We start from the raw sequence: 26,386 nt of genomic DNA, 5'->3' as shown, positions 1-26,386 counted from the left end.
ACCTGGAAAAACGTGGTTGCACTGGATATTTCCAAAGCACGTGGAGTGTGACAGAGAGGCCTCCTTATTAAGCTACTGCTTATTGGTCTCCTCTTGCCTTTTGTATAAATGGATTGCTAATTTCCATACTTGTCATTCACTGTCTGTCAAGGCAGATGATTTCCATTTGAGAATTTCTCTATCATTGCTGAGTTCCCCAGGGGCTCTGTACCTTCTCCCACACTCTTTTGTTACATATCAATGATCTTCTCTCACTAACCTCGGAATCCTATTTACAATTTTGATAGTGATAATATACTCTAATCTTCTTCTTTATTCACAAGGACCGGTAATGCTCAAAAATGATTCACACTTCAAGATCCTCTTATACCTGAAGTCTTAAAGTATGATCCCTAACCATTCCCCAATGGAATAAAGATAATTTAGCAAATTTCAATGCTATAAAAACACAGCTCATTTTATTTCTCAGAAGAAAAGTCTTGTTTCACTCCTTCTTACTTTTTTATAATAGCCCAATGTTAGTCAAGGTCAATTTTTTTTTCTTGGGTGGACTTTCACATCTGGCATATCCTGGCACAAACACCTCACATCTATAGCCTCCAAAAGACTTAGTATTATTTTCCATTCAAAGCACTGCTTCTTGCCTACACAATTTCTTACATTTCATAAATCCTAAATCAGCCTGACCTTAGAATATTATTCTCACATTTGGGATGGTGCACTCAAAACCTCTATTAGAATGCTCGACTGTATGCAGAAAAGGAATCCACTTAACAGATGAGTTCATTTCTCGTTGCCTTTCTCCAGACACTTTCTCAGAGAAATATGTATTTTCCATTGAAGTGGACAACACAGTTCACAGAATCCACAGTTCAGCGGTAAACTTACCAAATCAACAGCTAATCTCTTTCTTCATTCCAACTATGTCTACGCTTTGAAACAACCTTTCCCATATCATCCCCCACCCCCAATGAATGCAACTTCTGCTTTTCAAGCAATACATTAAAAGATTCCTTCTTTCTCTTTAACCACTTTCACAACATGGAACTATTGTGCATTAAAGTTTTATGATCTCTCATATACATACATACATACATACATATCATTATTCCCTCATAAGAACCTCTATAGCTCAGTTGGTATAGATGAAACCCTTTGGTCAGGAAAGACCTAGGTTCAATTCTTATCTATGACACGAGGAATCTTTATCTGGTCGCTTTTTACTAAAGGTGAGTTAGCTTTCATACAGATGTAGAGGGTTTTATTATCCGGAAACTCAGGTTTTTCGAGGGCCCCTAAAGGGACAGGGGAGAAGGGAGAAAATTCCATAAGAATAAATAAATAAATTCTCCCATATCAACAACAGGGACATATTATTTCTTGACCACCAAAACTAACATGACCAAATAATAATAATAGTATAAAATAATGAATTGCACATAATTGTGCAAAACTGCAGTTTGTCTTCACTTTCAGGAAGGTTAAAATACACAGCTGATCCTAATAACCAGTTATAGTAATATATAAAAATTTAAATTTATGAAATTACCTATATATCCTGATAGAAGCATCACCAAAACACAATGCCAAAAGACCCAACCTTGGCAAAATTTGATCGTCTTTTTCATCTGTGTTACTAAAAAGATCTGGATCTTCCCAACAACCACTTGGACACCATGCCATATCATGAACATTCCCATAATCCAGAGTAATAGCAAGAGTGAGAGAAGGCAATGTTGCTATACTGAAATGACAAGAATAAATAGTTTATCTCACTACTGCAGATTTTCTTTATTTTTTGCATTAATTCATAATTGTTCTGTTTTATATATATATATAAACTATGAGTGACAATACCAGATGTATATTATGATGCTATTTACTCATCACCACCCACAGTGCTGCTTTTTTCCTTTTTCTAGTAGCAAGGATTATACGTTGGTCATACATAACTGATAATTAGCTTACGGAATTAACAATGCATATAAAGGATATTAATTAAAGGCAACTTTAATGAATAACTTCAATATTTCGGCAACATCACGTTGCCATCTTCAGGAACATAAAAATATGGTATGTGCACGCAGCCACTAACAAAAGCAAATGAGGAAGAAGGCAAGAAACTAATATTGTTCCTAAAGTCCTAATGGTGCCCTCTGGCAGGCTAATTTGGTAGTCTTGGCAGTTGGGCTGAAGTTCTCATAATGTAAGTCTCCCAAATTTGGGGTAGTTTCATGCACCCAAATTTGTTGAAGTTTGGAATGTTTTTTTTAGAGCTGCTGATGATTTCTTGAATAATCTTTCTTACTTGAACTTGCTGCGGTGTATATTTTAGTTTTCTTCCAACGAATTCTATGGCGGGTATCTAAGGCATGGTCTGCCAGCCCAGAGTGGCTGTACCGGTGAAACTAGATGTAGCCTTTGTGTTCTGAAATCCTGATATTTGCTGTCCTGCCTGTTTGGCCAAAGTAGGACAATTTGCAGTTGCAAGGGACCTGGTATACACCAGGTAGGTCTACGGAAAGTGGTTGGTCATTGGTAGAGTGGATAAGGGATGCCAGCTTTTTATATGGTCTATAGCAAGAAGTCAGGTCATATTTTTATGAGGATATTGGTTATTTTCTCAGAGGTGCCCTGGATGTAGGGGATGGTGATAGATTTAGTGTAATCTTTATTGTGGAGGGGGGGGGGGGGTAATGGTTTTAGTATTTTTTGGATTTTTTGGGGGTTATAGCCATTGGCTAAGAAAGTGTTGAGGATGTGATTTAGTTCAGTGGTTAGGGCATCGTCATCTGAGCAGATTAATTTTGCCCTGTTATATAGTGTTTTTATAACCCCGTATTGTTGCGAGGGGGGGGGGGATTACTGGTGAATGTATCTGCCTGTATGGGTGGGTTTTCTGTAAACAGAGAAAACCAAAGATCCATCAAGCTGGCGAGTGATTAAAGTGTATAGGAAGGGGGAGGGTATTGTTTTCCTCTTTTTCTAAGGTGAACTGGACTCTGGGGTGTTGGTTGCTTGTTAGGAAGGAGTGCATCTGAGCCATGTGGCCAAATAGCGAACACATCATCTACGTATCGAAGCCAAATAGTGGGTTTTTGTGGGGCAGAGTTTAAGGCATTCTCTTCAAAGGTCTCCATAAAGAAGTTGGCTAAGAGTGGGGAAAGTGGTGAACCCATGGATGCCCCTGTATCCGTTTGTAGAATTTTCCTTGCCAAACGAAATAGCCTGAGTTCATTGTGAACTGAAATAAGGCTGAGATATTGGAAGGAAACTTGGCTTGGATGAACTCTAGGGTTTCTTTGAGTGGGACATTAGTGAATAGGGAGGAAACGTCAAAACTGACCATTATGTCAGTTTGTCGGAGTGAGAGGTTTTCTATACTGGCTTTAAAGTGGGCCAAGTTTTTTATGTGTAATGGTCTGTTGCCAGTATAGTGTATGAGCGTTTTGTTTAGTGCTGCTTTATGTTTGGTCTCTAAAGCAGGGATATGAATTTTACCAATGCTAAGAGACATACAGTACTAATGTGTGCCATAAGTTTAAAGCCTTTCATTGGTGGGACGTAAAAAACAGAAGGGAAAAAACACAATGAAAATTTATACCATTTAATACAGCATTTATAAAGAAGAAGAAAAAGAAAAAATAATGAAAAACCACAAGCTGAGTTAGATGCAGTTCATGGGGACGGACTCTGCACCACAATTAAAGACTATTTATTTTTGGATAAATGAGTTTAAACATGGTTATAAGGGCGTCTGAAGCACGCTTCATCTTCAATGGACTTACAACCATGTTTAAACTCATTTATCCAAAAATAAATAGTCTTTAATTGTGGTGCAGAGTAACCTACAATCTCAGCAATCTCATGCACTTTCACTCGGCGGTCTTCCACAAAATTGATATTTTTATGGAAGACCGCTGAGTGAAAGTGCGTGAGATTGCTGAGATTGTAGGTATCTCAACTGAATGGGTGTATAATATCCTGCATGAAAAATTGCACATGAAACAGCTGTGTGCATGATGGGTGCCATCGTGTTTTGATTGCTGGCTATCAATCATAAATGTATTTCAATGCAGTGTTTGGCAATGTTTAATTGCAATTCGCAAGATTTTTTGCATCGATTTGTGACTGTAGATGAAACTTGGATCCACTACCACTACACACCTGAGTTCAAGCAGTAGTCAAAACAATGGACAGTGCCTGGTGAAAGAGCACTGAAAAAAGCGAAAACCGTTTTGTCAGCTGGGAAGGTGATGGCCACTGTTTTTTGGGATTCCCAAAGAATTATCAGGATAGGCTATTTGGAAAAGGGCAAGACAATAACAGGAGTCTATTATGCATCATTGCTGGACCATTTAAAAGAAGAATTGAAGAAAAAATGACCCAGATTGGCATACAAAAAAGTGCTCTTTCATCAAGATAATGTACTGTCCAACACATCAGCCATCACAATGGCAAAATTGCATGAATTGAGGTTCAAATTGGTTCCAAATCCACCGTATTCTCCAGACTTGGCCCTGTGTGGCTTCTTCTTATTCCCAAACTTTAAAATTTGGCTCGGTGGGAAAACATTTTCTTAGAATGAGGATGTCATCAAGGCTGTCAATGACCATTTTGCACAATTTGACAAATCCCACTTTTTAGATGGGATGAAAAAAATTAAAAACTCGCTGGACCAAATGTGTAGACCTCGATGAAGACTATGTTGAGAAATATAGGTGATTTTTTCCAAAAAAATGTGTTTAACTTATTTTTTTACCAAACTTTTTTAAACAACCCTCCTATGTCCACTGGTTGTACTGCAGAGTAAACATGGTTGCAGAGAATTAGTTTCTAGTAATCATAGTCTTGGGAATAGGGGAGTTAAGTTCTTTCCCATTTTCTTTGCTCTACTTCTTCCAAGTTAAAGACTCGGGAGAAGTAAAGCAAATAATATAGGAAGAAAAGAATAAGCAAAGATGAAAAATGAAAATGAGAAGGTACCACATGAAGGTGTTGATAAAGGATAAAGCAAGAATATATTTTCTTAAAAAGAAAATATATCTTGGTTACTTTGTAATCAAGCAAAATAAGCTTGACCAACAAATGTTACTAGCAAAATAGCTAACAAAGCAAGTCAAATTATAAACATGCATTGCAAGCAAAATGAGCATGAAAATCAAAGATGTGTGAAAATTATGTTGTTGAATTATTTTTTGTTTGCAGGTTTTAGAAATTTTTTCATTTCTTAGTATTATTTATTTCTTACAAAGTTAAAATGTGATCATTCTTTTCAGTGAATTTATAGATCAAATTTTAATTTTATATCAAAGCAATAATAATTATCTTATAAACAGAATAACATGATTTTATGGAAAGACAAAGAATTTCCAATTCAATCATAATATTTCCATATTTCTTTCTTCATGAGTGATATCCTATGAAAGGAAACTGTTCTTTCTTCATTTAATTTAGCAAACTCTTCTTACCAGTTTAATTTCTTTGGATTTTTTAAACGATTTCTTTACCTCTTACTCTCTCTCTCTCTCTCTAGAACATCGGTTATCAACTGGTGGTATGCATACCCGGGGGTACGCATTATTGACTTTAGATGTTATTGATGCATTATTAGTTCAGTTATTGATTGGATATAAGTAAGTGCATTACATTAAGATAGGCACTGAACAAGAGTGTCAGTATTTAAAAACAGCTATTTTAAAAACAAGAGGTACAATTTATAGAAATGGGTTTAAAATTGGTACACAAGTGAAAAAAGGTTGAGAACCACTGCTCTAGAATATGGAAATTTGTCAGAGGACAGTAAACAGTTGTTTCCAACAAAATAGTTCTACATTTAATTTTAAAAAATGCAGTCAAATGATAACCATGGCAGAAAACATTATAAAAGGTTTGTGTGCTATCTTTACATCATAATTATTTCAAAATAATTTAAAATAAAGCCCATGATCTGATTTTCACTTTATATACAGATCTGGACCATTCGTTAACTACATTTTTTTTTAAAGAAAAATATACTTACGTGCTATTATCCAATTTTCCAACATGCCATAATTGTAAAAGGCATTTATAATTAGTGATGTCAGTTAAGGAATCAAAACTGTTTATACCATTACAAGAAGCCACAGCAATATACTGAGGAGGATTTGTGCCTACTGGAGTAGGACACCAAGCACTTGCCCATATGGGACCGCCCAAAAAAAACGTGTAGTGACTAGAATTTTCTACAGGAAACAAAAAAAAAAGATTTCTTAGAAAATAAAAAAAATATTATAAAAAGAAAAAGTAAAAAAGTAATGACCATTATTTATTCAGGATGCTGTAAAAATATGCATATAGAAAATTAAAAAATAATAATAAAAATCAATCAATCAATAAATAAATAAATGAACAGCTGAATTTAATAAAGGGAAGTTCAATAGTTTTTGTCAGATAGCACTAAATTTCTGCAGCTTGTTCTCAAGTAACTTGGGAAAATCAATCTCTACCTCGTCTATTTCTTAATACTTTTCTAAAAGTTCCAGTGTTGTATAGATGGGATAGTTATATTTATTCATTTTTCTTTCTTTCTTTCTTTTTTTTTCTTTTCTTTTAATAATTTGGAATTCTCGTGGAAAGGCTTAGATGTTGGTTTTTTACAAAATAATTTAAGGAAATTACAACATAAACTAGGATATACATTAAAATAAATTTTAATATACTTCAATATTTCGGCAACGTCATGTTGCCATTTTCAAGGAACTTAGAACAAGACATGTGCCCGCAGGCACAACAAACAGTAAGTGAGGAAGAAGCAGGAAGCTATTATTTCTCCTAAAGTCCTGATGGTGTCCCCTAGCAGGTAATGTTAGTATTCTTGGGTGATTGGGCTGAAGGTCTTCTGATGTAGGTCTCCCAAATTTGAGGCAGTCTCATGCAGCCAAATTTGTTGAGGTTTGGATTGTTTCTTAGGGCTGAAGCTGATTCCATGAAAAGCCTTTCATATTTGTATTTACTAAGGTGTACTATCGTGGCTTTCTTCCACCGTATCCTATAGCGGGTATCCAAGCACATGGTCAGTAAGACCAGAGTGGCTGTATTGGTGAAACTGGATGTAGTCCTTGTGTTCTGAAAGGACTACATTCGGTTTCACCAATACAGCCATTCATATATTCCCCGCATTTGGCTCCCTCTGACTTTTATCTCTTCCCAAAACTAAAACTCTTCCTCTCTGGTCAGCGTTTTTCTTCAACTCAAGAGGTGATTGCAAGCTATAGAGGGGTATTTTGTAGATCTTACTGTATTAATTTAAGTTAAGGGATATTATATCCCATACTGTTTCTTAGCCAAATAAGAAACTCAAAGAGTTTCATGCCGAATATAGAAACTATATAAAGTTCAGCAATTCCAAGCGTAAGCAAATACCTGGATAGTGCAGCACTTGACCCTTGAAGGTAGTGCAAGCTGAGGCAACTCATAGAAAGGGTGGAGCAAGCTTCGATCACTATTCTTGATATTTACCCATAATGTGAACTTAACTCCTAGGAGCTGTATTATTGTTCAACATTATGAGAGAAGGTTACTACCCAGATCGGTTTCGACCTTTTTTGAGGTCTCATCAGTGAGTAGGTAGACCTTCTCATAGAAGGGATGTAAGTTCTGTTCGCTACAAACTTGATATTAACTAGGTTTCAACCTTTTTTGAGATCTCATCAGTGAGTAGGTAGACCTTCTCGTAGAAGGGATGCAAGTTCTGTTCGCTACAAACTTGGTATTAACTAGCTCTAACTACTCACTGATGAGACCTCAAAAAAGGTCGAAACCAGTCTGGGTAGTGACCGTCTCTCATAATGTTGAACAATAATACAGCTCCTAGGAGTTAAGTTCACATTATGGGTAAATATCAAGAATAATGATTGGAGCTTGCTCCACCCTTTCTATGAGTTGCCTCAGCTTGCACTACCTTCAAGGGTCAGGTGCTGCACTATCCAGGTATTTGCTTATGCTTGGAATCGCTGAACTTTATATAGTTTCTATATTCGGCATGAAACTCTTTGAGTTTCTTATTCGGCTAAGAAACAATATGGGATATATCCCTTAACTTAAATAAGTTCATATCGCCGAATTGAAGCCTTTGGCTCTTCATTATAATTACTGTATTAATATTAGTCTTAAGGGAGATTATGTTGAAAAATAAAAATAATTTTGAAATTAATAAATTTGTTTTTTTATTGTTAGGCCAAGAACTTTTCAGACTACCCACGTATTTTTATGTATATTTTAATTTTTAACATTTTTATATAGTGAGCATTTGCATCTCATTTCTTATTGGCTATGTTTAAATTGCTCCTTAGTTTCCTAATAGTATTATAAAGGACAATAACTAATTTATTTCCAAAGGAACTACTAGTTTCGTCTTTATAGAAGACTTCATCGGGTGCATAAAACATAGAAGAAAAAAAGAGAAACATTACTTGGGTACATCACCAAAATTCTATATTATTAACGGATTGCTCATATTAGAAAGAATTCATGGACTATGTGAATTGTTGTTCTCATGCCTGAGGACATGGTCTCGTGACCGCCATAGCTGAACAGCAGAGAAGTAACAATCAGAAAGGTTGTGGCTGAGGTTGACATCAAGGTGAACAGGGTTTAGTGCAATTTCTGTTGATTCTAAGATTTTCTTTCAAGTTTATCATAGCAATTGTGAATAATTTCAAATTTATCCCAGTTTACTGAGTATATAGTGGACTGATGGACATTGGGATCAGGAGAATTAAGCACAGGACTTGATAATGCTGTTGCCCTGGCTCTATCATAGGTGATATCTCTGAAGTGTTCTTCAAGGCAAAGCTTAATTGATTTCTGTTTGTTTATAATGTGGTGATTTACAGTGACATCAAAGACAGTACACACTTGGATACTTTGATTTGTTATATTTAGGTTTTAATGGTCAATGCCAGGATTAAAGCTTTCTTAAGGATTTTTGCCAATTTGTTAGAAAGAGAGCTGATATAAGGAATGGTAATATGACCTTTCACATCATTACTCTCTTCAGCATGGTGTGTGGAAGGATCAAACAAGAGTTTATAAATCTACTGTTTACAATAACTGTTCTTCTGAAAAATTGATAAAAGCAACTTTAATTCTTTGGTGATTTCTTCTTCACCATTGATGAGTGAATGCACACAGACATGGTATATGAAATAACACCACATGGATGTGGTGTTATTTCATAATTCAAAAATTAATAATATCACACTTTCGAGGTGGATAATAATGGGACTGAGCATGAAGATATCTTTATATCTTCATGCTCTGTTGGTTTGTGTAGGCTTTCTTTACATGGAGATTTTTAGTTTTTTAAATGAATGAATAAATTTTACATCAAGAAAAAGAAGTGAACTCTTAACTCCCAGTTCAGCTGTAAATATTATCCTAGGATGTTGGTTGTTCAGATAATTCAAGAACTCTTGCAGTGAATCTGGATCATGAATCCAAATCAAGAAAACTCTGTATATTGCTTTTTCTTCGAAAGCTTATAAGTACAGTCATCCCTCAAGTTACATCCAGGTTCCGTTCCATCAGGCAGGACGTAAGTCGATACATTAAATCAACAGAGTTATAGGGGTTAGGGACTTAACCATAATAAGTATACTGTCATTTTAATTTTTAAACCTTATTAATAAACTCCACAATTACATCTTCATTACCTTCCCTGTATGAATGATCAGGCTGTGGCTCTTCTGGTGTAACCTTTGTTTTTTTGATGAAAATGTCCAATGTGCTTTGTTTATTCCTCTTCTTTTCATCATAAATTTGTTCATAGCAAGCAAATGCATCATGTACTTTCATTTCTATTATTAAGTAGCGTTCAACATTGGGGTCCATTTCTTCAGCCATTTTGAGAACATCGCTACCTGCAAAGAACATTTCCAAGACCCTTCACTGTAAATTGCTCAACTACCTCTTCTTGTTTCTCTTTTTCCTCTTCCTTTGCTCATTTTGCCTCTTCTGCAACACTTGTTCCTCCAGTATGACCAATTTTTCGATGGTCAAACTATTACAAACTTCCAAAATCATACACAAACCTTTTTCATGTCTTTTTCCATATACCACTCATACATTGAGAGGTCACTTCATCCAAAGCCATAGCAATATTTTTAATAGCATGATAAATATTGAATGTTTTCCAGAATTGCATGAGAGTCTGGTCAATTCCTTCAGTAGCAGAAATGGCTTGTGAAAAAGTTCTCCATGGATAATAAGCCTTAAACACTGCAAGAACTCCCTGATCCATCGGTGGATCAATAAAGTAGTGTTTGGAGGGAGAAAATGACCTTGAACTTGGTGAAGATCACTGCTACAAGATGGATGACCTGGAGCATTATCTAGAATTAATAAAATTTTAAATTCTACATTTTCTTTCACAATAGTTTTTTATTTCACTTGCATAACAGTTGATTAAGGCATCCTCAAACAATTTTTGAGTCATCCACGACTTCTTATTGCTCCGATAATGAACTGGGCGTATGCTTCCTAATGTTTTTGAAGATTCGTGGATTCTCACTGTGCCATATCACAAATGGCTTCAGTGTATATCCAATCACATTACTCATAACAGAATTGTAATATGCGCATTAAGAGTTTTGTAACTAGGTATAGATTTTAGCTTTTTGTGGATGAACATCCTCTCGGGTATTTTTTTCCGAAACAAGGACGTCTCATCCATATTAAATATTTGCTGTGGCAAATAATTTTCCTCCATAATAATTTTATCCAATTTTTCCACAAACTTCTTTGCAGCCTTCTCAGCACTTGCAGATTCCCATACATTTTCACATTAAGCACCGTAAAACGCTGCTTGAATCTCATGATTCAAGCAGCGTTTTAATTGAAATATTGAATCGCACGAACAGAAGAAACGTTGAATTCGTGGTCATAATTGGGTTCCTTTCTCCTTCAACATGTTGAAGAGACTTGGTGCCTTAGCAGTTATGGTCACAGTGCTAAAGGGTATGTGCTTTTGGTTTAGATTCTCTATCCATGATGCAAGTAGCTCTTCCATATCACCAATAGAGCCTTGTCATTGCTTCATCGCTATTGTCGATTTAATGGAAGCAGATCTTTTCACAGCCTGTACGATTTTATCCTTATTTTTCAAAATAGTCGTCACTGTAGAATGAGACCATCCAAAGTCATGTGTGATCACATTGACGGGCTTACCAGCTTCATGTTGCTTTATAACCTGCAACTTCGTTTCAAGATGAATTGCTTGCCTCTTTTTCTGCTCTTCACTAGGTTTTTTGATTGTGCGTGAAGGGGGCCATGTTGCACAAAATATCTCGAAATATTTAATGATAAATACGCAAATAATCCATTTCTCAAACACAAAATCCACATAGGAACTCTTGAAGACACGTGCTGACTGCCAAGGGAGGTTGCTGTTGAAAGCGCTGTTGCCACTGTGCATGCTTTACCTTACACTCGCTTGTGTCTTGTTCAAAAGTATAGCTGAAAATGTTATTTATTCCCTTATGGGATCACGGACGTAAGTCAAGGGATGACTATATATATAAAAATGTCAAAATTAGTTTTCACAACATAAATTATCCACAACAATCTTAACGCTCTTAAGTCACTGTATAAATTCAGGCTACTTCATTTTTGGAAACATGATCTACAAGCAAAATTATGGGTTAGCCATGAGCAACCCACCATCACCTGTACTAGCAAATATAGCAATTTTTAGTAAATATGCTTAAAAAAACTGTGTTTTGAAGTGGATGGCACATATTCTTTAGACTACAAATTACCACTACTGAACATTCTCAGTCATGCAATAAAAGCTTTCCATTCTTTGAAAGAGAGTCATAAGTTCATAAGTTTACTATCTTGAAAGAGAGCAAAGATTAGGACCAATGTGTAATGGATTCTATGGAACATAAGAATAAGATTTGGCTTCTTCTGAGTTTGCCCTACTTAGAAAACACATTACGAGAGACCCTACCAAATCACAAGTCAATAAACTCAATGGCTTATTTGACAACACTGCCTCTTTGAATGCTGACATCCTCAAGAAACTAAGGACTTTTTATTCAATATATTCATGATTCTATGTGCCATCCATTACAAAAACTTGGACTTAACAAGGTACATGTGCACAGAGCATATGTGATCTGCTCTAATGAGAATTCTACAAAACAAGAGTTACACTCCATTAAAGATGAATCTTAATGGTTATTTTCTCTCAAAAATACAGTATATTTGGTTTAATTACAATCACTCCCTTATTAACACCACTGCAAAGATTAAGAGAATAACCATTCTTCACATCAAAGACATCTCAAAATGAATCTCTATATTTTGAGGGTAAAAAAAAAAAAAAATCTAAAAAACCTAGAGATCAGTGAACGGTGAACACTGATAAACATCCTAGAGTTTATCCGATTTCTTGGTCTATTTTGGTCAGACCAGTCATAGAGTATAAGCATCCAATTATCTGAACATATGCATTAAATCTATTTTTATTATCCTAAGAAGTCTTGTCCTGTGGAATATGGAGTCTTTCTACCAGTCACAAGATTCTTCGGAACAAAATAAAAGTTCTACATCTTAACTCTTACAAATCTGAGTGACTTTTATGAAGCCCTCACAATTAACCTAATCTGAAATACAATGGATGGTTTATGTATCTCAAAGTTTTGGGAATTATTATTATTATTATGTGACCTCCGAGGAGTCCAAAGATTCATCGAGGGACAGTGTGCCAACAGTATCGAACAATTAATCCCTTCAAACTACTAACCGTGCTCAAACTTGCTTGACCTTTTGCATGAGCCATTAGTAGCAGAGGCTTTACCAATCGACCAACTGAAATGCTATTAATAATCTACAATTTTCATACACACTTTTTAATTTTGCCTACTTGCAGAAGAACTGTCATGGTTGTTTTCAGAATTATGGCTCAAGCAGCTAAGGCTATGAGGGCAGTGTATTATGTCTGTTAATTGCATATGTTTTTCTGGATAGTTTACCTGTTTTTCTGGATAGTTGTTACAGAGACAAAGAGACAATTGATGCACTGGAAACTCCCATGTCAATGAGAATGAAAAAAGCAAGAACAAGCAAGTCAAAACTGAAGACAATTCTAATCGTTTTTTTTTTTTTTTTTTTAAATAATATATCACAGTTAACCAACATTATCTTGAGGTTCTGGCCTAGCTGAGAGAATGAGTGAGGAAGAAGAGCCCCGATCTGTGGAAGAATAAAGCTTGTATTCTCCATCAGGACAATGCTCCAGCCTACAGTGCATTGTCTGTAAAGCAGTATCTGGCTGATAAGAAGATCCCAGTGTTGAACCATCCACCTTACTCACTGGACTCAGCTCCATGGGACTTTTACCTTTTTCTAAAGTTGAAATTTGCATTGAGGGGGCACCCATTTTCAGTCAGTGGATGAGGTAAAGGAGAAAATGGCATCACTACTGAAGTAGATACATCTGATGACTTGCAGCACTGCTTCCAACAATGGAAAATTCGTATGCAACAGTGTATAGATAGAGGAGAGGAGTATGTTGAAGGGGATAACAATTAAGTTGTACAACTGTAATAATAAACCACATAATAAACTCGTATATTCCCAGATCCTTCAGCAATCAAGTAATTCTCCTATCAATGGAGAGCGCCCAAAAATTTTATTAACAGACTTTTCTTTTAAAAGTCACAGATGATGTGCCGAGAGGAATCATGCTGATTAGATTTTTGCTTAGTTCATTTCGTTTCATTTCATTTCTTTCCCTAGTACTCAGAATGTTTAGTCTCTACTTTGTCTTTTCTATTGATAAATTAAACTTGCCAAGGAGTTATATTCATGTTTAATCCTTTATCCAAGTGTAAGCAAACAAAATTTGCATGTGAAGTATCTTCATGATTAGGCTACTTGTATATAGAGGCTAATGAATTCACATTTAACTGCCTTAGTATCTCACAATGAAAAACACGTATCCTTTCAAATGCATTATGGCAAGAGCCACTACACAGATCAGTTTCAACTTTTACTGAGGTCTCATCAGTGGGATCCAGACCCAGAAGAGATACCAAAGTTGAATTTCTACAACTAGCTCTAATCCACGGTATTTTAATAATACGGCTTTACATCTTTTTACTATTTTATATATGGAGAAATATATGACTTCTGCATTACTTCAACCTTCCTTGATATCTCTTCTGGGTCTGGTTCTAACTGATGAGAATTCAATAAAGGTCAAAACTAGTCTGGGTAGTAGCCTTTCCCATAATGCATGAAATTATACACACCAAAAAGGATGTGTGCTTTGCATTATGGGATACTAAGGCAATCAATATGAAGTCATTAGTCACTATATACATGTAGCCTAATCGTGAAAATATTTCACAAGCAAAATTGTTGGCTTTCTCTTGGATAAAGGAAAACAAGAATAAATTTTTTTTCTTGGTAAGTTAAATTCAATTTTCAACTACATAGAAAAATTTTATTTTCCATTTGATACATCCATGGAAAATGTTTGTTTGTGCTTAACATTATAGTTTCACATTTCTCCTTCTTCAAAAGATGCAAAACTCATACTGCAATCAACTACCACAAATTTACAGTTCAGCTTAGAACTCATTGTGCTAATTACTCATCCTCTAATGCCTGAATAATATACCTCTCATGATTTCCTTCATGAGCATGGAAAGAATTATCTTCATTGCTGGGTTGACAGTCCCATAGTCATAATGTGCCATATTTGCACCAGTGTGCAGCTATATGGATTTAGATTGGGAGAACATTACAGAGCTTTATAAGATTGCAAAAACAGTCTCAAGTTTAAATCTTGCATGAGTATAATCAAAGGTTTTTTTTTTATCTACAGCATATGATGAATCAAATCAGTAGTATGGTTAATAACAAATTCCCAAGTGGAGTGTGGTCTAGATACTGGATGCTGTGTCATTTATTCACTGGCATTTCTTGCAGTTTGGCTTAAGTATGTCAATTTGCAGAAAGAACAGAAGATTTTGGTGTGGCATGAATGCTGTAAAGCAAATTTAAGAACATATGCTATTTTTTTTTTTGAAATGCTGACTACAACACATTATTTGCTTTTTTTTTTTTTGGAGAGGGGGGGGGATTAAAGGAGTGTAGTTTTGTTGATTCTGTTGAGGAGTGGGGAGTTATGAAAGTGTAACAGATTGTGGATGATTTTTGGTGGTGAGACTATCATGGTTTGAACATTGCTCTGGCTTTGTACATAGAAAGGATAAACAATAAATTAAGTAGAGAACTGAGTAACTAATGTCAAGGAAAGACAAACAATGACTATTTTTGTTTCCATGATAAACAGTCTTCTGATTTTGAAGCTTTGGAAGACTTCACAGAAATCTTTCAAAAACTTCTATATAGTGAATTATAACATCTGCAAAACATATTACTATTCAGTGGGTATCAGTGAAGTGCAATATACAGCCTCTCCTGATCAAGTCAACACTACTTTTTTGATGTGTGACTGTTTCTACAAAGGGACACTGGCATCAGCAAATATATCGGCTATATGATGATATCTTCCTAGTTGCAGGAAATGTCAACTAGACATAATAGTTGGTGGACAACCTTATTGCCTAATGAAATAACACCCTTGTTTATTGGAAGACCTGAAGTGGCTGTTGCCATGTTTGGTTTCCAGAGCAGGAGTCAAGATTTCTGTCCCGCAGTCCATCAACATGCAGTGTAAGTAATACCCTTCGAGGGCATGCCAAATATATTGTAGAGATTCAGTGCCATCTCCGTCTTCAAGGGTACAGTAGTAAAGTACTTCTGCAGGCTAGATGTATGGACTGAACCAAATAGTAATGCATTTTGGTGATTAGATGGTGCATAATCTCATTGCCATTTATACTGCCAGGTCATGCCTGGTTGGAGGATGTGTAATGATATGTGAGTGACACTGTTAGGGCCATGTTATAGCATGAAATCTGGATTCTCTGTATGAGTAACATGCTGGATTTAGGAGAGCACTAGATGTTTTTGTAGCTCTACACTTCTCATCACCAATTGTAGAAAACTCTGCACGTCTGATATAGTTTACTGTTCGGTACACAATAAATAATGGAAAAAACTCACGTAGAAAGATTATTTATTAGTATAATTTTCGCTTGTGTGTCACAGGCATCTTCAGTACATTAAGCTCAAAATTAAACACTAACTGACAATTCCAAAAAGCACCACCTAAGTAGCTGGTGTAAGATAATTAAAAAGGTCAATAACTTTCCTAAAAAAAAAATAAAAAAAATTAATACAATAAAAAGTTAGGAAAGATTAGCTGATTTGTAAAGTACTATCTCCCACAAAAGAGAGATAGTACTTTACAAATCAGCTAATCTTTCCTAACTTTAGACGTAAGTCTTCGGATCTGTTTAAGTTAGGAGAATGAAGTAGAGTTTCACATGTTTCTTTATAAAGGCGTTCCATGAGAAACTGACTTTTCTGAAGAACTCTTGTCTTTCTCCAATGAACTCTGTGTCTAGTGAAGATGGCATGTTCAGAAAGTCCAGACTTTTCAGGTTTAAAGTATTCAATATAAGAGTGGTGTTCTTCTAGCCGAATAGAGGCAGATCTTCCCGTTTGTCCGAAATAAGATAATCCACAAGAGCATGGAATCTGGTAGACACCTGGATGATTAAGATGTGGAAGCTTGTCCTTAGGAGAAGTGAGAAAGGCAGAGATTTTTCTAAACGGTCGAAAGGCAACAAAAATATTCAGTGGTTTTAAAACTTTTGCTATACGTTCACTGATGCCTTGTACATAAGGGATAGGAATGCGCGTTATTTCCTCTGTGTTTGAAGAGGAAGACATATTAAAACTACTCAAAGTTCTTTTAATGAAGCAATTCTTATAACCATTAGATAGAAAGGAAGAAGTTATGCATTGTAGTTCTTTCTGTAAAAGATCGTCTGTAGAACAAAAGGAGTGGGCCCGATGAACCAGTGTTTTAATAGTTCCTGCCTTTTGACTGGGGTGGTGAAGAGATTCCGCATGGATATAATGGCCTGTATGAGTCTTCTTTCTATAAACTGAGAAATGTAGGTTACCATCTGGTTGGCGAAGAATTAGAAGATCTAAAAAGGCTAACTGCTTATTTGATTCTACTTCTAGATCTAAATCCAAAGTATTTTTTATATAAGTATCAGTTCTTCTAGTTGAAGAGGAGAGTAAATTTGATAAAAATTTTGAGATTTTGTAAGTGGGGCAACCTATACAATCTACGACTGGTCTCAATGGATTTCAAAAATAAAATTTCAGATCTTCATTGGACGTTTCTGATATCATGATCAGTTTAGATGTTGTTTCTTTATTTACAAATGTGCCTCTTTCGGAAAGTATTGAATTACTACAACAGGAATTTCCTTCGGACATTGTAAATATTTGATTTTGTAATAAATTCTGGTTATTTTTCCTTTAAAAATAAGTTGTATCAACAAATTGAAGGAACAGCAATGGGTAATCCTCTTTCTCTTGCTATCTCCAATTTCTTTATGGAACATTTTGAACAATGTATCTTTGACAATATTTCTCCCAGAACTACGCATTGGTTCAGATATGTCGATGACATTTTTGCTGTATGGAATGTCTCTTCTGATAAACTTCAACAATTTCTCACTAAGTTAAACGCATTTCATCCTAGGATCAAGTTTACCCTAGAAGTAGAATCAAATAAGCAGTTAGCCTTTTTAGATCTTCTAATTCTTCGCCAACCAGATGGTAACCTACATTTCTCAGTTTATAGAAAGAAGACTTATACAGGCCATTATATCCATGCAGAATCTCATCACCATCCCAGTCAAAAGGCAGGAACTATTAAAACACTGGTTCATCGGGCCCACTCCTTTTGTTCTACAGACGATCTTTTACAGAAAGAACTACAATACATAACTTCTTCCTTTCTATCTAATGGTTATAAGAATTGCTTCATTAAAAGAACTTTGAGTAGTTTTAATATGTCTTCCTCTTCAAACACAGAGGAAATAACGCGCATTACTATCCCTTATGTACAAGGCATCAGTGAACGTATAGCAAAAGTTTTAAAACCACTGAATATTTTTGTTGCCTTTCGACCGTTTAGAAAAATCTCCACCTTTCTCACTTCTCCTAAGGACAAGCTTCCACATCTTTCATCATCCAGGTGTCTACCAGATTCCGTGCTCTTGTGGATTATCTTATTTCGGACAAACGGGAAGATCTGCCTCTATTCGGCTAGAAGAACACCACTCTTATATTGAATACTTTAAACCTGAAAAGTCTGGACTTTCTGAACATGCCATCTTCACTAGACACAGAGTTCATTGGAGAAAGACAAGAGTTCTTCACAAAAGTCAGTTTCTCATGAAACGCTTTTATAAAGAAACATGTGAAACTCTACTTCATTCTCCTAACTTAAACAGATCCAACGGCTTACGTCTATCCCCTTTATGGGAGATAGTACTTTACAAATCAGATAATCTTTCCTAACTTTTTATTGTATTATTATTATTTTTTTTATTTTATTTTTTTTATTTATTTATTTATTTATTTTTTTTTAGGAAAGTTATTGACCTTTTTAGTTATCTTACACCAGCTACTTAGTGGCGCTTTTTGGAATTGTCAGTTAGTGTTTAATTTTGAGCTTAATGTACTGAAGATGCCTGTGATACACAGGCGAAAATTATACTAATAAATAATCTTTCTACGTGAGTTTTTTCCGTTATTTATTGTGTACCGATATGTCTTTTAAAACTTATAGTTTACTGTTGAAATGTAATGTACAGTTCAGCAGTAAAGTTGTTACCTTACATTCTAGCAGGATCTGAGCAGTTATTGTAATGCCTGACAAGACAGCAGAAGATCCCACCAAAGCCTCTGAACTGTCAGAGTATTTGATTCTATGAGCTTGAAGAAGCTGCTGGCAGACAACAGGATGGAAAATTTGGGCAATCTGCAGAAATAAAGCTGCATGGTGGTAGTGAATGAAACAGTGGAAGTGTATTATTATTATTATGTGACACCTCCAAGGAGTCCAAGGACTCATCAAGGGAGAGCATCTGCTCCACAGCTCTCCACCATTCAATCCACCAAACAGAACTAACCACAACTACACTGATGCCACCCACCACCACTACTATTTCCAAACAGACATGGTCAACTAGGTAATGGCGAATGGGTGATGGTCATCTGGGCGACGGACAACTGGGCGATAACCAAGTGGGCAACAAAGTAATAGTTCAAATATGCAATGCAAACAAAAAAATGTTATCGTTTTCTTTATTAAAATCGTCATTCTTTTCTATTGATCTACTACCCAGAACATAAAATTTGAAAATTTTCACTTATAATTAAGTTTATTTTTATTGTGTAGAATTACAAAATTGTATAGAAGTTATATTGAAATTTCCCATGCAAAAAATGAATCAGCAAGTTAATAAATATTTCATTGTTTGCTTTCGAAAAATTTGTTTTCGAAGAACTTACTGCGAATTGAATCTAAATATGTATGTATAAGAGCGAATCATTTTCAACAATGAGTTAGAAGTATTTCTAAGCTTCATTGCATAAGGTCTCTTCTTTGGGAATTTACCACATTTTGTGCAGTTATTTAGTTCAATAAGCATTTGCAGGATATTTTGACTTTTATTAAACAATCAAGACACTAGTTGTTTTTTATTATATTGTTTCCAATATTTGTGTCAATGTTACAGTTACAACGTGTAAAGAACAACTGTAAGTAAATAAAAGGTATGTATTCAAAATTTATAATCTTCATCGTATACTAATTTTTTTCGGGACTATAACACTTGGCATATTTATAAGTAACATGAAGCAAATTGTATACATAACATCTAAATTAATTTAAATAAATTTTAAACTCTTGATTATCTGTCAAATGAAACAAATTGCTAAGTACAATTATTATTATGAATGTTTCATTTGTGTCTTTTGGCAACAGAAACTTAAAAATTTTTAAGTCGTCCAAATGATGGTCACCCAGTTGACCATTGCGAATCTCCCAATTGTCGTGCACCATTTCCACAGACAATCACAAACATCCATGCCAGGATTCAAACCAACAGCCTTTTGGCTGGAGAGCGAATACACTAGCCACTCAGCCAACCAGGCTAGTATTATTATTATTATCCTAAGATCCTATGGAGTCAAAGATTCATCTAAGAGGTCCATTTGTCATACACATAACTCATCATACTGAGATTAAACACATTCAAATTCTCCATGGACACCATGCTCTCAGTCTAATCATTCACAACTCTATATTGCAAAAAACCTGCTTATCACTCTCTTGCTCATATCTTCCTTATACAGCTTCCAGGGATGACTTCTTGTTCTCTCCCTCTCCCAATCTCACACCATTTAATGAAAAATCTCTTCAATGTTAATCCTATAAAAACCTGTTACGAAATTTTATCGTATCACCCCTCTTTCTCCTATCCACTACACTCCGTAATTAACTACCACCCAATTAACTTGCACCTTCTCAGAATTTCTTCATATTCGACATTCCAGAGATCAGAAACTACCTAAGTCAATTGTCTCTGGATCCATTTCCTTTTGAAAACTATGTGACCAAATCTATGCACAGTAGTCCATATGTGGCCTAATCAAGGCAATATACAATGGAACCAGAATGTCCTTACTTCTGCAAGTCAGTGTCATCTGCATCATTGCCGGAATTTCTTGTGCTGTCCTCACAATTTTGGCAGAAAACATGTGTAGACAAGAATGTCTACACATGTTTTGTGGACTTGGAGAAGGCATATGACGGGGTTCCTCGGGATAAGCTTTGGCAAGTAGTACAAGAGTATGGAGTGGATGGCCAACTACTAGCTGCCATCAATGGCAGTTAATAGTTGTATGAATGCCCAGAGTTTTGTGTCAGGGTAAACAGCACAAAGTCTGAACCTTTCACAGTCTCCGTTGGCCTCTGCCAAGGGTGTGTTCTGTCACCCTTCCTTTTCATAATATTTATGGACTGGATTGATAGGCACAGCCGAGGCAGTGAGTGTGTCAGAATTGGAAGATGTAGCAATTGGACGTCTGCTCTTTGCAGATGACCTAGTTCTGCTTAGCTCTTCCACAGATCACCTCCAGCGGATCCTGGAAAGGTTTGTAGCTGTTTGTGCAGATGCCGGAATGAAGATCAATATGGCCAAAACTGAAACATTTGTGGTCTCAAGACAACCATCCAGATGCACTCTACATGTAAGTGGAGTCCCAATGAGACAGGTGGAGAAGTTTAAATACCTTGGGTCCATATTCACGAATGATGGAAAATGGGACGTAGAGCTAGATACTCGAATTGGCTTAGCAAGCTCAATATTGCGGGAGCTTGGCCGTTCGGTAGTATTGAAACAGGAGTTAAGCCAGAAGGCAAAGCTGGCTGTCTTCAATACAGTCTATGTCCCCATCCTCACCTACGGTCATGAGAGTTGGGTAAGAATGCGGGCATGAATCCAAGTGGCTGAACTGAGGTTCCTTCAAGGGGTTGCGGGGCTGACAAGACTCGACAGAGTCAGAAGCTCTGCAATTCGGGAAAACTTCAATACTCAACCGCTGCTTCTCCATGTTGAGAGATCACAGTTACGTTGGTACGGGCACCTGGTCAGAATGCCACAAGAGAGGCTCCCTCAGCAAGCCCTCTTTTCCAAGCCAGAGGGTGGGAGGCCATGTGGAAGGCCAAGGACTTGCTGGATAGATTATATCCAAAACCTTGGATGGACACGTTTGGGAATCCCACCAGAACACCTGAGCTTGGTGGCAGAGGATCATGACCATTGGAAGTTCCTCTTGCAGCTGTTGTCCCCACAACCCAATTAGGAAAGGTGGGCCTTGAAGATGTATGTATGTATGTATTTTGCAACATTGAACTGATATCCTGTGCCCATTCACTCAGTCTGTTCAAGTTTTCTTGTAAGGCCACAACATCTACTCTACTCCTCATAGTTCCCAATTTTGCATCATTTGCAAACAATTGAATATTCCCATTCAAATTTTCCCCAATACCATATAACATTGCTGTTTAACATATAAGTTAAACAGCAATAGCCCTAAAACAGACCCCTGAGACAGCAATATCCTGAAAGACAAAAGTGACTTTTGTCTTTCAGGATATTGCTCCCCCCCATGTTAATGCCTATCAGATCGCCAATCTCCAATCCAATGCAATAGTCTAATATCCAGTTCCATTCACTGTAGTTTGACTATTAGCATATCATGTTATCAAAATCCTTTGTAAAATCTAAGTATAATATTGTGTGTCCATCTTCCTTGTCCAATGAAACTGTCACCTTATTGTAATAAGTAAGTAGATTACTAAAACATGATCTCCCTTTAAGCAAATCCATGCTGTTCATCAAAGAAAATAGCACTGTTGTCAAACCAATTCTGGATTCTCACCAGGGGTCTGTTTTAGGGCCATTGCTGTTTAATTTATATGTTAAACAGCAATGTTATATGGTATTGGGGAAAATTTGAATGGGAATATTCAATTGTTTGCAGATGATGCAAAGTCAACTTTAACCTAAACATCTGATGTACAGATTGGCCTATAATTTGAGTTCTGTCATCTCACTCATAAAGTGGTGGAATTTGACCAAATGTAAGACTCATATTAAACAAATATGCCAAGCCAGATGTTAACTTCATGGCACATTCTTTCAAAATACATGGTGATCTATCATCAAGTCCCACAGCCTTAATAACATCTAGTTTGCTCAATTCCCCTTATACCTCATGCTCACTCACAGTCTCTCCTCCTCCTGTCATCCACTGCTCTCAAATTCTCCATGATGTCACATTCACAAGGATGAAAGACCTTTATGAACTATTCATTAAATATGTCAACTATATCCTCTGCAGCAGTTGTCCTTATATAATTTTCTCCAGTCAATGACATCCTACCATAATCATTCTTTTTTTGCTGGTTGCCTATCGAAAGAACTCCATATGATTTTTGTTTGGCTTCATTAGCTAACTGCTGCTCAGACTGCACTTTTGCTACCCTTACCAACCAAGTCAACTTTCCTGTTCTTTGTACTCTTCATGGAATTAATTATTACATTCTCTGATTATTATCACTTAGCTTATGTTCCCTTCATAATGCCCTGGTGTGACTTCTCCATACCTTTCTCGAGACATCTCTTTTTGTCCTTACTCATCCCAGAAGAACCTTCTTCAAATCTGTTTTTTTTTCCTACCTCCCAGACCATCCAATTCCCTCCTTGTCCACATATTCACATCCTATTTGAGCATCAACCTTTCTCTGTCCACCCAGAGTCTCCCTGTTTGTCTTCCATACTTGTTCTCATTCTCCACACTCATGCTACCTACCTCTTCATTCATAAGCACCACTTCAATCTCACCTGCTCTTACACATCGCTCCTTACTTGCTCAGATTCATTCTCTACACTCATTGCTCTCTCTTCCAGCAGCACTCTCTCTCTCTCTCCAAATGACTCACACTCATACCATTCAAATTCAGTCCATCACTATTATACAACTTCAGTTTGTCCTTCAAACTCATTCCACACGTTAACAAACTGCACATCTTTCTCTTCACATATCATTTATAATCCTTGCTCTCCAACTCATCTCATCACTGTCATACCTGGGAAACACACTGACTATCTTTCTTATCACACTATTATCTGTTATCATTCTCAACAATCTCCTGATATCCAATCTTATGTTCTCATTGTTCCCGGTCAAGTCATTTGTCTCTACTACCAACTCTTTTGCTTGCTTACTCTTCACATCCAATGCCTAAAAACTCTATTCATTTTACCACCAGGAAAACAGACCTTGTGCATCTCATTTACAGCACTTCTAATAATCGAATCCCCATACAATGCAAATTTGTGAGTCTTTTTCATTACCTCTTTCATATCAACATCATTTATTTTCATCTTCTTCACTCTTCCATACAAATCTACAATTTTCTTCATTTCACTCCACATCTACCTCATCTCTTGCCTCAATCTTCACCAAATCAGATTTCAAATCTTACGCCATATTTTCACCAGTCATACATGCTTGTTTGCTGTTAACCTCGCTTGCCACCTTACCATTAATTGCACTCTGTTTTTTACAACTTCTACATTTGTATTGCTTTTGTCATTCTTACTACCATCGACTGTTTTGTTCAGTAGGTTGCCTGTTCACTTTTTTAAAACTTTTTTACTGCTCTTTTACAGTGTCTCTTTGTTATCAGATGAGCACACATTCTTCTCACTGTATTCTCCAACTATCATTGTCAGTTACCAATACATTACTGGTCATCAACTCCACATTCAAATCACATTTCACACACACCCTCCTTCCCCTTGTCTTAAAAATCCGCAACTTAACAATATAATCTAATGAATACATATAGCACACTTCCTATTTCACGAAATGACTAAAATCAAAATTTAACTATTGTAAAGACAAAGCAGCTACCATTGTTTCTTTGCCAGTTACTATACTTTGCTCTAAGTTTAATGGCAGAGTGGGAACAAGCAGAATGATCGTATACCTGACATTTCAAGTAGCACGAAGGGTTCAGGAGAGAAAGCTGTACTGGAGATAACCCGCTTTAACAGATTATTATTATCCCAAGACACCCATGGAGTCAAAGACTCATCACAGGAGGTCCCTCTGCCAAACACACATATTATGTCTTAAATACATTAAAATTCTCTACAGACAACACACAATCATGCAATGCATTCCAATCATTCACAACTCCCCATGTAAAAAACCCACTTCTCGCTCCCCTTGTTCACACCCTCCTTATACAGCTTCCAGGGATGACCTCTTGTTCTTCTCCCATCTCCGTCATTTTATGAAAAACCTTTTCAACATTAACTTTATAACAATCATATCATCCCTATTCCTCCTATTTAGACTGCAATTTGCATCTTCTCAACATTCTAGAGACTGGAAATTACCATAGTCAATCACCTCAAGATCCTTTCCAAAATCTCTTCGTCCTTTTGAAAATCAGATGACCAAACCTGTGCACAGTAGTCCATATGTGGCCTAATCAAGGTTTTCTACAATGGAACCAGAATCTCCTTACTTATAATAAGTCAGTATTACCTGCATCTTTGCAAGTGAATTCTTACATCCAAAGTGTCTAAGAGAAGACCAAATGATCTCAGAGGATTCACAATGAGATTTTGTATTATCCTAAGAATCAAAGTTAACTGAGCTATAATTAAATTCTAGAAATGCAGAGCAAAAAGACTTACCATTAACTGATGCAGATTCAAAGATTTTTAGCTTCTTCCAGGAAGTACATTCATTGCTCTGAACTTGATTTATTTTGATATCAACTGACTCTTCAAGAGGAGGAAGGTATGAAAGATATTCACTAAAAAAAACAATAAAAACCTATTTTCTTTGTCTATATATATATATATATATATATATAAAATTAGAAGCATTAATATTTGCTAAGAAAACTTGATTCAAACATATATTCAGTCGGCAGCAGAGAACAGAGCTAAAGTACATTGTGGCACTCCTTTAATCTTGAAAAATTATGCATTATGTTCCAACAAAAAGCAATTTAGCATGTAAAATACTTTTTAACTTAAAAAAAAAAGTGATGGCTTTAAAGAAATATATAATAGTGACTTATATGTTCACTCCCACAAAGCTAATGAAGATTATGTTGTTAGAGAAAAATCTGGTTGGCAACTTAATACTCTCAACTCACAGCCTGAATGTAAGTTAACAACAATAATAAATTGGGAGCTAGGAATTCCTTTTCAAAATTTTCCATGTTAAGATCAGCTGACAGAGGAGAGAGAGAGGACTGCCTATTGGTAGTCAAAATTGTTTGCAAAAAAAAAAAAACATTGTTACACTGAAAGAAACCGGATCAGAGGCAGCATGCAAACAATTTTGTGAAGTCTGGTGGAAAAAGAAAAAAAGATATGCAATAAGATCTAGCACATCATTCACCAGAATATCAGTAAAGAGAAATACTATTTCGAGTCTTGCGAGGAAAGCAGAAGATGATATGTCTACAACCAAAGATTTTTTTAGCTAATTAACTGTTGTTCCACTTTCACTGTAATTCCTCTTGTTTTTAGCTTCACACATCAGATGATTAGAAAAAAACTGATTTTAAAATAAAAAGTTTATTTTTTATTGCTGGATTGTTTCATGAGTCAGTCTTTAAAAAAGAAAATTATATACTGAAAGTCATAATGAAGATCAATGGAATTAAAATGAACGAGAATTAAGATCCTATAAACATACACTGAATTTCATTTCATAAAAGAACTGAAAGAAACAACACAGTCTTTCATATATCCAAGAGAATGATTATAATTAAGAATTCTGAAATACT

At 35.9% G+C, this 26,386-nt stretch overlaps 1 protein-coding gene across 2 annotated transcripts in view; it reads right to left on the bottom strand.

Annotated features, from left to right (window-relative positions):
* Positions 1-26,386, bottom strand: part of LOC150097552 (uncharacterized) — a 468,344-nt gene that overhangs the window by 141,661 nt on the left and 300,297 nt on the right. For both annotated transcript variants that reach the window (XM_090407136.1, XM_090407137.1), the window contains exons 16-18: positions 25,278-25,399; positions 6,023-6,224; positions 1,550-1,744 (exon numbers count right to left, since the gene is read on the bottom strand). In XM_090407136.1, coding sequence (XP_090263262.1) covers positions 1,550-1,744; positions 6,023-6,224; positions 25,278-25,399 — 519 coding nt within the window. The remainder of the gene's footprint in view (positions 1-1,549; positions 1,745-6,022; positions 6,225-25,277; positions 25,400-26,386) is intronic.

This window comes from Typopeltis vanoorti, chromosome 17 (assembly GCF_054136105.1).
Source record: "Typopeltis vanoorti isolate ZY-2024b chromosome 17, IOZ_Tvanoo_1.0, whole genome shotgun sequence".
NCBI classification, from domain to species: Eukaryota; Metazoa; Arthropoda; class Arachnida; order Uropygi; family Thelyphonidae; genus Typopeltis; species Typopeltis vanoorti.
The sequence above is the reverse complement of the archived record's forward strand: the minus strand, read 5'-3'. Positions and strand labels throughout refer to the sequence as shown.